The 14,606-nt window shown below is 42.9% G+C and overlaps 1 protein-coding gene across 1 annotated transcript in view; it reads left to right on the top strand.

The window, feature by feature from the left end:
- LOC139392739 (cilia and flagella associated protein 54) overlaps nt 1–14,606 on the top strand; it is a 116,590-nt gene that overhangs the window by 63,111 nt on the left and 38,873 nt on the right. Inside the window, exons 39-47 of the mRNA XM_071140952.1 lie at nt 894–1,049; nt 8,279–8,485; nt 9,629–9,716; nt 9,851–10,027; nt 12,736–12,802; nt 12,987–13,172; nt 13,374–13,460; nt 13,557–13,676; nt 13,770–13,823. Coding sequence (XP_070997053.1) covers nt 894–1,049; nt 8,279–8,485; nt 9,629–9,716; nt 9,851–10,027; nt 12,736–12,802; nt 12,987–13,172; nt 13,374–13,460; nt 13,557–13,676; nt 13,770–13,823 — 1,142 coding nt within the window. The remainder of the gene's footprint in view (nt 1–893; nt 1,050–8,278; nt 8,486–9,628; nt 9,717–9,850; nt 10,028–12,735; nt 12,803–12,986; nt 13,173–13,373; nt 13,461–13,556; nt 13,677–13,769; nt 13,824–14,606) is intronic.

Genomic DNA, 14,606 nt, shown 5'->3' with positions numbered 1-14,606 from the left:
AAATGGAAGAAGTTTGGAACCACCAAGACTCTTCCTAGAGCTGGCCGCCGGGCCAAACTGAGCAATCGGGGGAGAAGGGCCTTGGTCAGGGAGGTGACCAAGAACCTGATGGACACTGACAGAGCTCTAGAGTTCCTCTGTGGAGATGGGATATCCTCCCAGAAGGACAACCATCTCTGCAGCACTTCACTAATCAGGCCTTTATGGTAGAGTGGCCAGATGGAAGCCACTCCTCAGTAAAAGGCAAAAAACAATTCAATCCATTTTAGAATAGGGCTGTAACGTAACAAAATAGAAAAGATCGAGGGTTTTGAATACTTTCTGAAGGCACTGTACATGACTAATGAACTTAAACGTTGATTTAAAAACCAATAGAACACGAGAAAAGTTCTGGTTTCAATGGCATATTAAGTGTTTACAAAACAATGCTGACCGCCTCCGATTCAAGGTGGGTGATATACGGTGCACCAATGGCATGGTCCTTCACTCTCCGGGCTATATTTATGTCATTAAAAGTCTCATTAAAGTTTGGCTACATTTTCTGAATGTCAGCATTGGTTTGGGCAATATGTGTTGTATATCACCTACACCTTGACATGTAGGCTTTTTTACTTACAGTATGTAAATGAAAAATAGATAGAATAAATAGAATATTATTCCAATGTTTGCCTCTCAATTATTTTCAGAGTAATTGTTTGATATTGAGATTTTTTTGTGATTTGTTTTTCTATATTCTTCTTGGCCAACCATTTTTTTTTTTTTTTTACTTCTCCCGGACAAGAGGACAAGCGTTAATGTCGAGCCCTACATTCACAGTCATTATGGTCTGTGGGTATATTGATGTGTCGCCGTAGTCATATTGCCGTGTGTGTGTGTGTTTTGGTCTGTTGTAGAGGTGCGCCGGGCCATGTGTGTGGTGTGTGTTCCTCTGGATGTGGAGGATACACTGTGTTGTTTCAGGAAGGCCCTGGAGAAGGGCCATCACACTCTGCAGAACTTCCAACACAGCCGCACACTGCTACTACTGCTGCTGGCACACACACAACCCTGTGAGTACATACTTTCTATCTCACTTTGCTGTTTGTTTGTGACTCTGGCCTTTAATCAAGTACATTTGCTCATCTCCTGCGTCCTTCTCGCCTCCTTTTAAAAAAGGTAAAAGTTAATCAAGGAGAGTCAGCGAGTGAACGTGGATGGAAATGCGCTTGAAATGAGACGGTCCTTCTCCACTTGCACGTCATTAGGCAAATGAAGTTTACAGAGGTGGATCAAAACAAATTAAGTTAGAAATGTTAGACATTTTATAGATAAATAGCGTATTGTTTTTAAACGTGTGCATATTTTTGTTCCTTTATCAAAACAAAATCTGATTTAAAAGGGGTGTTGTAGATTAAAAAAATAGGATACACATGAATATCCTCGATGAGAGGTGGCTATCGAGGAGGGGACACACTCCTCGACCACTCAACCACTTATCCGGGTTTCCGGGTCACAAAGGAGAAGGGACGGATGACTGTCTTTTTCCTAAACGAGATAACCCCTGTGTGTTGCTGAGTGGCGGGAGGAGGAGAAAGAGAGAGACGGCAGCAACCAAGCCGACTCGCATTAGTTACTAACTTTTAGCTGCCAAAGCTATGTTTTTATCATCCAATCTGATTATATAGTACCTGTTTTGACTGCATCAACCCGAGAAGAGAAGACAGTTAAGCTAGCTAGGTAGCTGGGTTGGCTAATCAAATCTACATAGGCTGCGCTTTCCCCCGTCCTCCACAACAGCAGCTCTAATCAATGTATTAAGGAACAGCCTACCTCTTGGCCCTTGGTTGTTGAAACATATCATTCTCATTTAACTTTGAATTCCGTCATTTTAATTGCATCTTCCATTGATCTCCTAAGTTGATTGCCACAACAGACACAGAGCCAGAGGCTAAGTGCCACTTTGGTGGCTTGTGATTGGCCGACAAAAACAAAAAGCTACACGCCCCACTCGTGAAAAACACGCGCCTCTCTCGGGTTCGTGTGGACCCGTGAAGACCCCTACTGTGTATACTTCTTCAACTATAACCATATTACATTTCCATGAATTAACAAGGTTTGAATGAGAACCATAGGAATACAGAGGTAGCTATTCAAAATGGTCCTGCTCCTTGGCCAATTAAGCTACAAGGCTAACTTGTGAACATTCAGGCTATCCTAACTTCAAATTCTTAAAAACATTTATCAACTATATCTACACTGAGTGTATATTAAGGACTCAAAACATTAAGGACACCTGCTTTTTCCATGACATAGACTGACCAGGTGAATCCAGGTGAAAGCTATGTTTCCTTATTGATGTCACTTGTTAAATCCACTTCGATCAGTGTAGATGAAGGGGAGGAGACAGGTTAAAGAAGGATTTTTAAGCCTTGAGACAATTGTGACCGACCGTCTCGATTCGATCTTATGTAGCAACATTTGAAATTGTGTTTTTTATATTGGATAAAAGTAAAGACTCTGAGCTAGAAAATGGTATATCATACAGTCGTGGCCAAACGTTTTGACACAAATATTAATTTCCACAAAGTTTTCTGCTTCAGTGTCTTTAGATATTTTTGTCAGATGTTACTATGGAATACTGAAGTATAATTACAAGCATTTCATAAGTGTCAAAGGCTTTTATTGACAATTACATGAAGTTGATGCAAAGAGTCAATATTTGCAGTGTTGACCCTTCTTTTTCAAGACCTCTGCAATCTGCCCTGGCATGCTGTCAATTAACTTCTGGGCCACATCCTGACTGATGGCAGCCCAGTCTTGCATAATCAATGCTTTGAGTTTGTCGGAATTTGTGGGTTTGTGTTTGTCCACCTGCCTCTTGAGGATTGACCACAAGTTCTCAATGGGATTAGGGTCTGGGGAGTTTCCTGGCCATGGACCCAAAATATTGATGAGGTGCTCCATCATGCTGGAAAAGGCATTGTTCGTCACCAAACTGTTCCTGGATGGTTGGGAGAAGTTGCTCTCGGAGGATGTGTTGATACCATTCTTTATTCATGGCTGTGTTTTTAGGCAAAATTGTGAGTGAGCCCACTCCCTTGGCTGACAAGCAACCCCACACATGAATGGTCTCAGGATGCTTTACTGTTGGCATGACACAGGACTGATGGTAGCGCGCACCTTGTCTTCTCTGGACAAGCTTTTTTCCGGATACCCCAAACAATCGGAAAGGGGATATATCAGAGAAAATTACTTTACCCCAGTCCTCAGCAGTCCAATCCCTGTACCTTTTGCAGAATATCAGTCTGTCACTGATGTTTTTCCTGGAGAGAAGTGTCTTCTTTGCTGCCCTTCTTGACACCAGGCCATCCTCCAAAAGTCTTTGCCTCACTGTACGTGCTATTCCTGAGCAAGCTCTTTACTGGTGGTGCCCCGATCCCGCAGCTGAATCAACTTTAGGAGACGGTCCTGGCGCTTGCTGGACTTTCTTGGGTGCCCTGAAGCCGCCTTCACGACAATTGAACCGCTCTCCTTGAAGTTCTTGATGATCTGATAAATGGTTGATTTAGGTGCAATCTTACTGGCACCAATATCCTTGCCTGTGAAGCCCTTTTTGTGCATAGCAATGATGACGGCACATGTTTCCTTGCAGGTAACCATGATTGACAGAGGAAGAACAATGATTCCAAGCACCACCCTCCTTCCAGTCTATTATTCGAACTCAATCAGCATGACAGAGTGATCTCCAGCCTTGTCCTCATCAACATTCACACCTGTGTTAATGAGAGACTCACTGACATGATGTCAGCTGGTCCTTTTATGGCAGGGCTGAAATGCAGTGGAAATGTTTTTTTTGTGTGTATTTAGTTAATTTGCATGGCAAAGAGGGACTTTGCAATTAATTGCAATTCATCTGATCACTCTTCATAACATTATGGAGTATATGCAAATTGCCATCATACAAACTGAGGCAGCAGACTTTGGGAAAATTAACATTGGTGTAATTCTCAAAACTTTTGCCACAACTGTACACTACATTTGAGGAACAATGGGAAAGTAATTCTGCTTTGAAAGTTGATAAACTTGTAAACTCACTTTTGAGAAAATAGACCTTGCATTTTTTGGTACACCTGCTGGAGAGCTCTTTGTCTAAACCCATTCAGAATTGTTTACACCCTCTTAAGCCTTAGCCCACCCTTCTCTTTAAGGATTCACATGTGAGCCTTTGTGCTAAACAGTCAGTATGGTAGTGAGTGTACTAAACATCCAAAGATTTCAAGACTATAATATGTATATCGACATGTCTGTATACACATTAGCACATTAAAGGCTGCTGCCCTATATACATATACTTGAAATCACTGGCCACTTTAATAATGGAACACTAGTCACTTTAATAAAAACTCACAACAAGTACTATTAACAAGTTAATGACGTGCTAATTACAGAAAATCACTTACGGTTGTGAATGTGACGAAATAAAAGCAGGGCCTTCAACTGGAGAATTTAAGAACTTGGACACTGTCTCGTTGGCCTAATGTCGTCCTAATTTGACTTTGGTGCAGGTCATGTTGTTCTTCACATTACTGTCTCTAGCAAACACACACTATATAAAATCATGTTCATTTGTCACATGCACAGGATACAGAAGGTGTAAACGGTGCAGTGAAATGGTTACTTGGAATGTGGAGTCTTTTATTTAGACATGTAGCTAGCTAGCTAAACAATGAAACATAATCCCAACTCCTAACGTTACTACCCTGCATGAATCTAACTAGATTCATTGTTAGCTAGCTAGCTAACATTAGACTATATCTAGCAATGCAAATGGATTTGAGATATGAATAATTTTACTACACAGATCATACACATAACGTTAGCTTGCGAGCCAGCCAGCTAATGTTAGCTAGCTAGCTAACGGTACGCTTTAACTTGCAATGAATTCGATTCAATGTAGCTAGCTAGACTCTCTTGCCCGTATACTATATACACTGCTCAAAAAAATAAAGGTAACACTAAAATAACACATCCTAGATCTGAATGAATGAAATATTTTTATTAAATACTTTTTTCTTTACATAGTTGAATGTGCTGAAAACAAAATCACACAAATTATCAATGGAAATCAAATTTATCAATCCATGGATGTCTGGATTTGGAGTCACACTCAAAATTAAAGTGGAAAACCACACTACAGGCTGATCCAACTTTGATGTACTGTCCTTAAAACAAGTCAAAATTAGGCTCAGTAGTGTGTGTGGCCTCCACGTGCCTGTATGACCTCCCTACAACGCCTGGGCATGCTCCTGATGAGGTGGCGGATGCTCTCCTGAGGGATCTCCTCCCAGACCTGGACTAAAGCATCCGCCAACTCCTGGACAGTCTGATGTACAACATGGAGTTGGTGGATGGAGCGAGACATGATGTCCCAGATGTGCTCAATTGGATTCAGGTCTGGGGAAAGTCCATAGCATCAATGCCTTCCTCTTGCAGGAACTGCTGACACACTCCAGCCACATGAGGTTGCATTGTCTTGCATTAGGAGGAACCCAGGGCCAACCGCACCAGCATATGGTCTCACAAGGGGTCTGAGGATCTCATCTCGGTACCTATCTCGGTACTTCACAGAAGTGTGATTGACTTGGAGTTACATTGTGTTGTTTAAGTGTTCCATTTATTTTTTTGAGCAGTGAATTAATTTCTGTACAGCACTTTGAGAAATCAGCTGATGTAAGAAGGGCTTTATAAATAAATTTGATTTGATACATGGATGAACGCTTCTCCCTCTCTGTCACAGATGCCATGGTTGCCCTTAGTTTGAAGATGTAATCTGGAGACAGGTGTTATATACAACAGACTTCTGTGTTCTCTTTTCCACTCTCTCCGCATTTGCAATCTAACGGCTGAATTTTCTCCATCTCTTTAGCTATCATATTCTACTTCCACCGATTTCCTGATATATCTATTTTTGACCTACACATACTGAGTCTTATGTTATAGAAGGAAGCGTGCTACATGGCAGACCAATCCAAACTCATCACTCTGCATGTCCAGCCCATCCATTATCTCAGCCAATCATGGCTAGCAGGAAGGTTCATATAGATTTTTCCATGGCTAAATCACCTAGGCTTGTGACTTAACCATTTTATTTGTATTTACAGATGGCATAGCAGTTTGTTATTAAGGTACATGAACGTTCACATGTTCCAGAAGGCATTCCTGCTAAAAAAAAATTATATGTTACAATGCCTCTCCTGTGAAAAAGTGACGCACGACATAAGCCTAGTTTCCTGAAACGAGTCACAATTAAGACATGGATTGTGTACAGTGCATTCGGAAAGTATTAAGAAACCTTCCCTTTTTTCACATTTTGTTACGTTACAGCCTTATTGCTCCAGAGCGCTATTTCCTTCATCAATCTACACACAATACCCCACAATGACAAAGCGAAAACAGGTTTTTAGAATTAAACAACAGAAATACCTTATTTATATAAGTATTCAGACACTTTGCTTGCTATAAGACTAGAAATTGAGCTCAGGTGCATCCTGTTTCCATTGATCATCCTTGAGATGTTTCTACAACTTGATTGGACTCCACTTGTGGTAAATTTAATTGATTGGACATGATTTGGAAGGCATACACCTGTCTATATAAGGTCCCACGGTTGACAGTGCATGTCAGAGCAAAAACCAAGCCTCAAGGTCGAAGGAATTGTCTGTAGAGCTCCGAGACAGGATTGTGTTGAGATCCTCAAGAACACAGTGGCCTTCATCATTCTTAAATGGAACAAGTTTGTAACCACCAAGACTCTTCCTAACAGCTGGCCACCCGGCCAAACTGAGCAATCTGGGGAGAAGGGCATGGTCAGGGAGAACTGACCAAGAGTTCCTCTGTGGGGATGAGAGAACCTTCCAGAAGGACAACCATCTCTGCAGCACTCCACCAATCAGGCCTTTATGGTAGAGTGGCCGGACGGATGCCACTCCTCAGTAAAAAGGCACATGAAAGCCCGCTTGGAGTTTGCCAAAAGGCATCTAAAGACTCTCAGACCATGAGAAAACAGATTCTCTGGTCTGATGAAACCAAGATTGGTTGGCCTGAATGCCAAGCATCACGTCTTGAGGAAGCCTGGCACCATCCCTACGGTGAAGCATGGTGGTGGCAGCATCAAGCTGTGGGGATGTTTTCAGCGGCAGGGACTGGGAGACCAGTCAGGATCGAGGAAAAGATGAATGGAGCAAAGTACAGAGAGATTCTTGATGAAAACCTGCTCCAGAGCACTCAGGACCTCTGACTGGGGTGAAGGTTCACCTTCCAACAGGACAATGACCCTAAGCACACATCCAAGACAATGCAGGAGTGGCTTTGGGAATGTCCTTGAGTGGCCCAGCCAGAGCCCGGACTTGAACCTGATCGAACATCTCTGGAGAGACCTGAAAATAGCTGTGCAGCAACGTTCCCCATCCAACCTGACAGAGCTTGAGAGGATCTGCAGAGAAGAATGTGAGAAACTCCCCAAATACAGGTGTGCCAAGCTTTGTAGCGTCATAACCAAGAAGACTCGATGCGGTAATTGCTGCCTAAGGTGCTTCAACAAAGTACTGAGTAAAGGGTCTGAATACTTATGTAAATGTGATATTTCAGTGTTTTATTTTTAATACATTTGCAAAAAAATCTAAAAACCTGTTTTTGCTTTGTCATTATGGGGTACTGTGTGTAGATTGATGAGGGTAAAAAAACGATTTAATCCATTTTAGAATAAGGCTGTAACAAAACAGAATTATTCCCGAATGCACTGTATGTGTGCCATTCAGAGGGTGAATGGGCAAGACAAAAGATTTAAGAGCCTTTGAACGGAGTATGGTAGTAGGTGCCAGGCGCACCGGTTTGTGTCAAGAACTGCAATGTTGCTCAACAGATTCCTGTGTTTATCAGAAATGGTCCACCACCCAATGGACATCCAGCCAACTTGAAGCATTGGAGTCAACATGGGCCAGCATCCCTGTGGAACGCTTTTGATTCTTTGTAGAGTCCATGCCCCAACGAATTGAGGCTGTTCTGAGGGCTAAAGGGCATGCAACTCAGTATTAGGAAGGTGTTCGGAATGTTTTGTACACTCAGTCTATTGACATTTGCATAAATTATATAAAATGTTCTCATCTTAGCGAAGCCTAATGAAGACAATATACAGTTGTGAATGCTACACTATTTTTGAGGAAATGTATTCTTTGTCTTAACTGATTTCATTGCATGCTTGAAACTGTCTATGAAACTGACATCTGTGTCTCTTTGCCAGTGTTTGAGGTTCCATTCTGTAAGGAGAACAGTAGCAAGGCTCAGGGTCATGGCAGGGTGGACTTTAACGTGACAGTGTGCACTGCCCCGGCCATCGGCCCTCCAGACCTGGCCACTGAGGACTACAGGACCCTGAGTTCTATCTACGGCTGCCCTCTGCCCCCCAACCAGATACACACCGTCATCAACTCCTATAGCAACTCCATACGTAAGAGACATGACCCATATAACACTTTTATTTGTAATAAAAAAATTATTTGTAAAAATGTTTACCCCTTTTTCGTGATATCCAATTGTTAATAGGTACTCTCTTGTCTCATCGCTACAACTCCCGTACGGGCTCGGGAGAGATGAAGGTTGAAAGTCATGCGTCCTCCGATACACAACCCAACCAAGCCGCACTGCTTCTTAACACAGCCCGCATCCAACCCGGATGCCAGCTGCACCAATGTGTCGAAGGAAACACTGTGCTCCTGGCAACCTTGGTTAGCGCGCACTGCGCCCGGCCCGCCACAGGAGTCGCTGGTGCGCGATGAGACAAGGATATCCCTACCGGCCAAGCCCTCCCTAACCCGGACGACGCTAGGACCTCCCGGTCGCGGCCGGTTACGACAGAGCCTGGGCGCAAACCCAGAGTCTCTGGTGGCGCAGCTGGCGCTGCAGTACAGCGCCCTTAACCACTGCGCCACCCGGGAGGCCAACACTTTTTTTAACACACATTTTTGTGATATCCAATTGGTAGTTTACGAACTTGTCTCATCGCTGCAACTCCCCAACGGGCTCGAAGGTCGAGACATGCGTCCTCCGAAACATGACCCGCCACTCCACGCTGCTTCTTAACACACTGCTCACTTAACCCAAAAGTCAGCCGTACAAATGTGTCGGAGAAAACACTGTTCAATTTCCGACCGAAGTCAGCTTGCAGGCGCCCGTCACGAGTTGCTAGAGTGCGATGAGCAAAGGAAACCCCCCGGCCAAACCCCCCCCCCTAACCCGGATGACCCTATTGTGCGGCGCACTATGAGGCTTCTGGTCATGGCCGGGATGGAACCCAGGCTGTAGTGGCGCCTCAGCACTGCGATGCAGTGCCTTAGACTGCTACGTCACTAGCATTATTTTTTTAAAGCTATAGTCACAATCAGACTGTTACACTGTTACTCTTCACCAATCCTTTGCTGTTCACTAGTCTACCTGTTTGCCTCACAATACCAGTAACTGATATTCCACTTGTACTGTATCTGCAAAGAAATGGTTGTGATTGATCCTTCTGATTGTACTGAATATTTATTTATGGGTGTCTTTTTTAATGAAAGATGAGGGACACTGGACTTTTTTTTCTACTTCAATCTAGAGTACCTTCAGGCCAACAACCATGACTCTCTCAGGGTACAGGCGCTACATGACCTGGGAAACCTGCACTATTATAATGGAAACAGAAGGTAAGATATGACTGTACTCATAATGTACAGTACTATTTGTATTGTGTTTAATTTGTATGCCTACATGATTATACACAAAATTGTTGAATACCAACGTTTTTTCTGATTCTGTGTGATTCTGCTTGTAAACCAAGGGCAGCTCATTCCTACTGGAGCAAGGCAGTGGACTGTGCCCTGCAGAGCTCTGGGGTGCTAGACTCATGGGACGGGGTGTCATGGGGTACAAGTTCCCTCCAACACCAACCCACCCTGAAGCAGGCTGGAGTCTGGGGCTGTCTGCAGGGAGCTTTACTGACCGCTAAGATCGCACAGTGAGTCTGAGTAAAGTTTGTACCAACTTTAGTAGCTCAAATCAATCAAATCAAATGTATTTATAAAGCTCTTCTTACAGCTGATGTCACAAAGTGCTGTATAGAAACCCAGCCTAAAACCCCAAACAGCAAGAAATGCAGGTGAAGAAGCACTCGAAAGGCCAGAACCTAGGAAGAAACCTAGAGAGGAGCCAGGCTATGAGGGGTGGCCAGTCCTCTTCTGGCTGTGCCGGATGTAGATTATAATGGCCAAGATGTTCAAACGTTCATAGATGAACAGCCGGGTCAAATAATAATAATCACAGTAGTTGTCGAGAGTGCAACGTCAGCACCTCTACCGCTCCTGCTGTCTCTAGAGAGTTGAAAACTGCAGGTCTGGGACAGGTAGCACGTCCGGTGAACAGGTCAGGGTTCCATAGCCGCAGGCAGAACAGTTGAATCAGGAGCAGCAGCACGGCCAGGTGGACTGGGGACAGCAAGGAGTCATCATGCCATCATGTCATCCTGAGGCATGGTCCTAGGGCTCAGGTCCTCCGAGAGAAAGAAAGAATTAGAGAGAGCATACTTAAATTCACACAGGACACCGGATAAGACAGGAGAAATACTCCAGATATAACAGACTGACCCTAGCCCCCCGACACATAAACTACTGCAGCATAAATAGATTCTCTGGTAGCTAACACAAGCATACAGTATACAGTGCATTCGGAAAGTATTCAGACCCCTTGACTTTTTCCACATTTTGGATACCGATTGTGGCCGATTACATTGCACTCCACGAGGAGACTGTGTGGCAGTCTGACTACCTGTTACGCGAGTGCAGCAAGAAGCCAAGGTAAGTTGCTAGCTTGCATTAAACTTATCTTATAAAAAACTATCAATCTTAACATAATCACTAGTTACCTACACATGGTTGATGATATTACTAGTTTATCTAGCTTGTCCTGCTTTGCAGATAATCGATGTGGTACCTGTTAATTTATCATTGAATCATAGCCTACTTTGCCAAACGGGTGATTTAACAAGCGCATTCGCGGAAAAAGCACTGTCGTTGCACCAATGTGTACCTAACCATCAACATCAATGCCTTTCTTAAAATCAATACACAAGTATATATTTTTAAACCTGAATATTTAGTTAATATTGCCTGCTAACATGAATTTCTTTTAACTAGGGAAATTGTGTCACTTCTCTTGCATTCTGTGCAAGCAGAGTCAGGGTATGTGCAGCAGTTTGGGCCGCCTGGCTCGTTGCGAACTGTGTGAAGACCATAACAAAGACCGTAATTAATTTGTCAGAATTGTACATAATTATGACATAACATTGAAGGTTGTGCAATGTAACAGCAATATTTAGACTTAGGGATGCCACCCGTTAGATAAAAAACGTAGCTGTTCCGTATTTCACTGAAAGAATAAATGTTTTTTATTCGAAATTATAGTTTACAGATTTGACCATATTAATGACCTATGGCTTGTATTTATGTGTGTTATTATGTTATAATTAATTATATGATTTGATAGAGCAGTGTGACTAAGCGGGGCTCATAAGCATTCATTCAAACAGCACTTTCCTGCATTTGCCAGCAGCTCTTCGCTGTGCTTCAAGCATTGAGCTGCTTATGACTTCAAGCCTATCAACTCCCGAGATTAGGCTGGTGGAACCGATGTGAAATGTTTAGCTAGTTAGCGGGGTGCGCGCTAATAGCGTTTCAATCGGTGATGTCACTCGCTCTGAGACCTTGAAGTAGTTGTTCCCCTTGCTCTGCTAGGGCCGCGGCTTTTGTGGAACGATGGGTAACGATGCTTCGAGGGTGGCAGTTGTCGATGTGTCCCTGGTTTGGGGCGAGGAGAGGGACGGAAGCTATACTGTTACACTGGCAATACTATAGTGTCTATAAGAACATCCAATAGTCAAAGGTATGTGAAATACAAATGGTATAGAGAGAAATAGTCCTATAATTCCTATAATAACCTCAACCTAAAACTTCTTACCTCGGAATATTGAAGACTCATGTTAAAAGGAACCACTAGCTTTCATATGTTCTCATGTTCTGAGCAAGGAACTTAAACGTTAGCTTTTTTACATGGCACATATTGCACTTTTACTTTCTTCTCCAACACTTTGTTTTTGCATTATTTAAACCAAATTGAACATGTTTCATTATTTATTTGAGGCTAAATTGACTTTATTGATGTATTATATTAAGTTAAAATAAAAGTGTTCATTCAGTATTGTTGTAATTGTCATTATTACAAATAAATAAGTAAATAAATAAACATATAAATCGGCCGATTAATCGGTATCGGCTTTTTTTGGTCCTCCAATAATTGTTATCTGCATTGCAAAATCATAATCGGTCGACCTCTAGTACCAAGCTTCTAGCGTCATACCCAAGAAGACTCGAGGCTGTAATCGCTGCCAAATGTGCTTCAGCAAAGCACTGAGTAAAGGGTCTGAATACTTGTTTAACTGTTTTATCTTTGGCATAATGTGGTATTGTGTGTAGATTGATGAGGGGAGAAAAACAATTTAATCCATTTTAGAATGAGGCTGTAACTTAACAAAATGTTGAAAAAGTCAAGTCTGAATACTTTCCGAATGCACTGTATGTTCACTGAAACAATAAATAATCCGTTGATCAATACAGTCACTTTCACAAATGTATTGTAGTGATGCCACTGACCTCATTGTGTTTTGGCCAACAGGTATGCCTTGACCTCTAATATCAGTCAGCGCACAAAATGCTGCCTCCTATCTGCCCAGCTTTTCAAGGTATTGTCTGTGTTTGACATGTTGTGTTTGTACTAGCACATCTTGTTAATCTAATAAACTTAATACCATGATTAGTTGAATTAGATTAGTGCTTGGAACAAACGCCTGCTCACCCTGGGTGTCTCCGGGACCAGGGTGACCACCTGTGTAGTTAATCATGTCCTGTGTGTGTCTCTTCCACCAGTGTCTCCTGCGGGCCTCCCTGCCCCACCCTCAGAGTGACCTGCAGTACTCATCCTATACTGTAGGAGAGGAGCTGGTTCCTGGTCTGGACCTGTTCTCTGAACCTGACCGAGGACACCTGGGAACCACTGTGTCCAGCCTGGCCTTCCTCTGCCACTGGCTCTACACCTCAGGACACCATCTCACAGTACATACGCAGACTGCATCTGACATGGCGCCATATTTCCTATTTAGTGCACTACTTTTTGGTCAATGTCCAATGAAGCATGACTGGCAATGTGTACTTCTTTTTCATTTTGAATTGACCAACCATCTGACCAGGGAGTTTAGTAGGCGTCTCAAGAAAGTTAGCTTTTGGTTTCAATGTCTCTGTGTTCTGCTGTTACAGGCCCTGCCTATGCTTGCGCTCTACCTGCATTTTGTGGGGACTGTGTGCCGAGACCCACACCTCACCATTAAAGGAAGGATACTGAAGGTTGGTATGAATATCTCAGTTGCATGTAATTACACTGTATGTACAGTGTATGTGTGTGTGGGCCCATTAGGATATGTTTATTTCTACTGTGTGCAGGTGAAGGTGCTGACAGAGCTGGGGCAGTACTGTCAGGCCATGAAGGAGACATCCCAGATGACTCAGGGAGAGGAGATCCCACTGCCCCACGGATGTTACAGCGGCATAGATAAACATGCGGTACTACTGACACACACACATTCATTCTCACACAGTTAATACAGCATATTCTTTGAACAGAGTTTGTATATGATTGATTTTATTGATCTGCAGACAATCAGAAAGTTCTTCACCAACAAGTCTCTCATGGACTCTGCAAACATACAGGTATTTAAGGTTGTAATTACACAAAAAAAAATATATATTTTGTATCGGTTTTCATTGTATGGCTGTAACAGCGTGTGTGACTATCTGTGCCCTGTGTCCTGTACTGTGTGTGACCATAGTGTATCTAATGGTAGTGAGTATATCTGATGGTAGTGTGTAGTGTAGTAATATCCTGTTAAAAACCCCTAGAGTCGATATCCGTGCCCCCTGTGGAAATCTAATTAGCATCATTTAACATATCCCCATAAAAATATGTCAGTTTAAGCTAGAGATATCCGCCAATGTCGCACATCCGCATCTGGGCTGAAAGGTGACAGAGTTATAGCGGTGTTTGTCAGACCATTGAGGCATCCCGAAAATCAGTCTTCTCACATATTTGTCTGTAGCTTCCGAATGGTTTGGCCTACAAACAATGACCCTTATTGGACGATGAGTCTCACGATGGTGTTTTCCGTTTGGCTCGTCGACCCCCACAAGCGTCTTGGGACTCGTCTGAAGGCGGTACAGCAAATCTCAAATCAAATCAAATTTTATTTGTCACATACACATGGTTAGCAGATGTTAATGCGAGTGTAGCGAAATGCTTGTGCTTCTAGTTCCGACAATGCAGTAATAACAAGTAATCTAACTAACAATTCCAAAACTACTGTCTTGTACACAGTGTAAGGGGATAAAGAATATGTACATAAGGATATATGAATTAGTGATGGTACAGAGCAGCATAGGCAAGATACAGTAGATGGTATCGAGTACAGTATGTACAAATGAGATGAGTATGTAAAC

This window comes from Oncorhynchus clarkii, chromosome 33 (genome assembly GCF_045791955.1).
Source record: "Oncorhynchus clarkii lewisi isolate Uvic-CL-2024 chromosome 33, UVic_Ocla_1.0, whole genome shotgun sequence".
Taxonomy (NCBI): Eukaryota; Metazoa; Chordata; class Actinopteri; order Salmoniformes; family Salmonidae; genus Oncorhynchus; species Oncorhynchus clarkii.
Note: the sequence above shows the minus strand (reverse complement) of the source record. Positions and strands in the feature narration are given on the sequence as shown.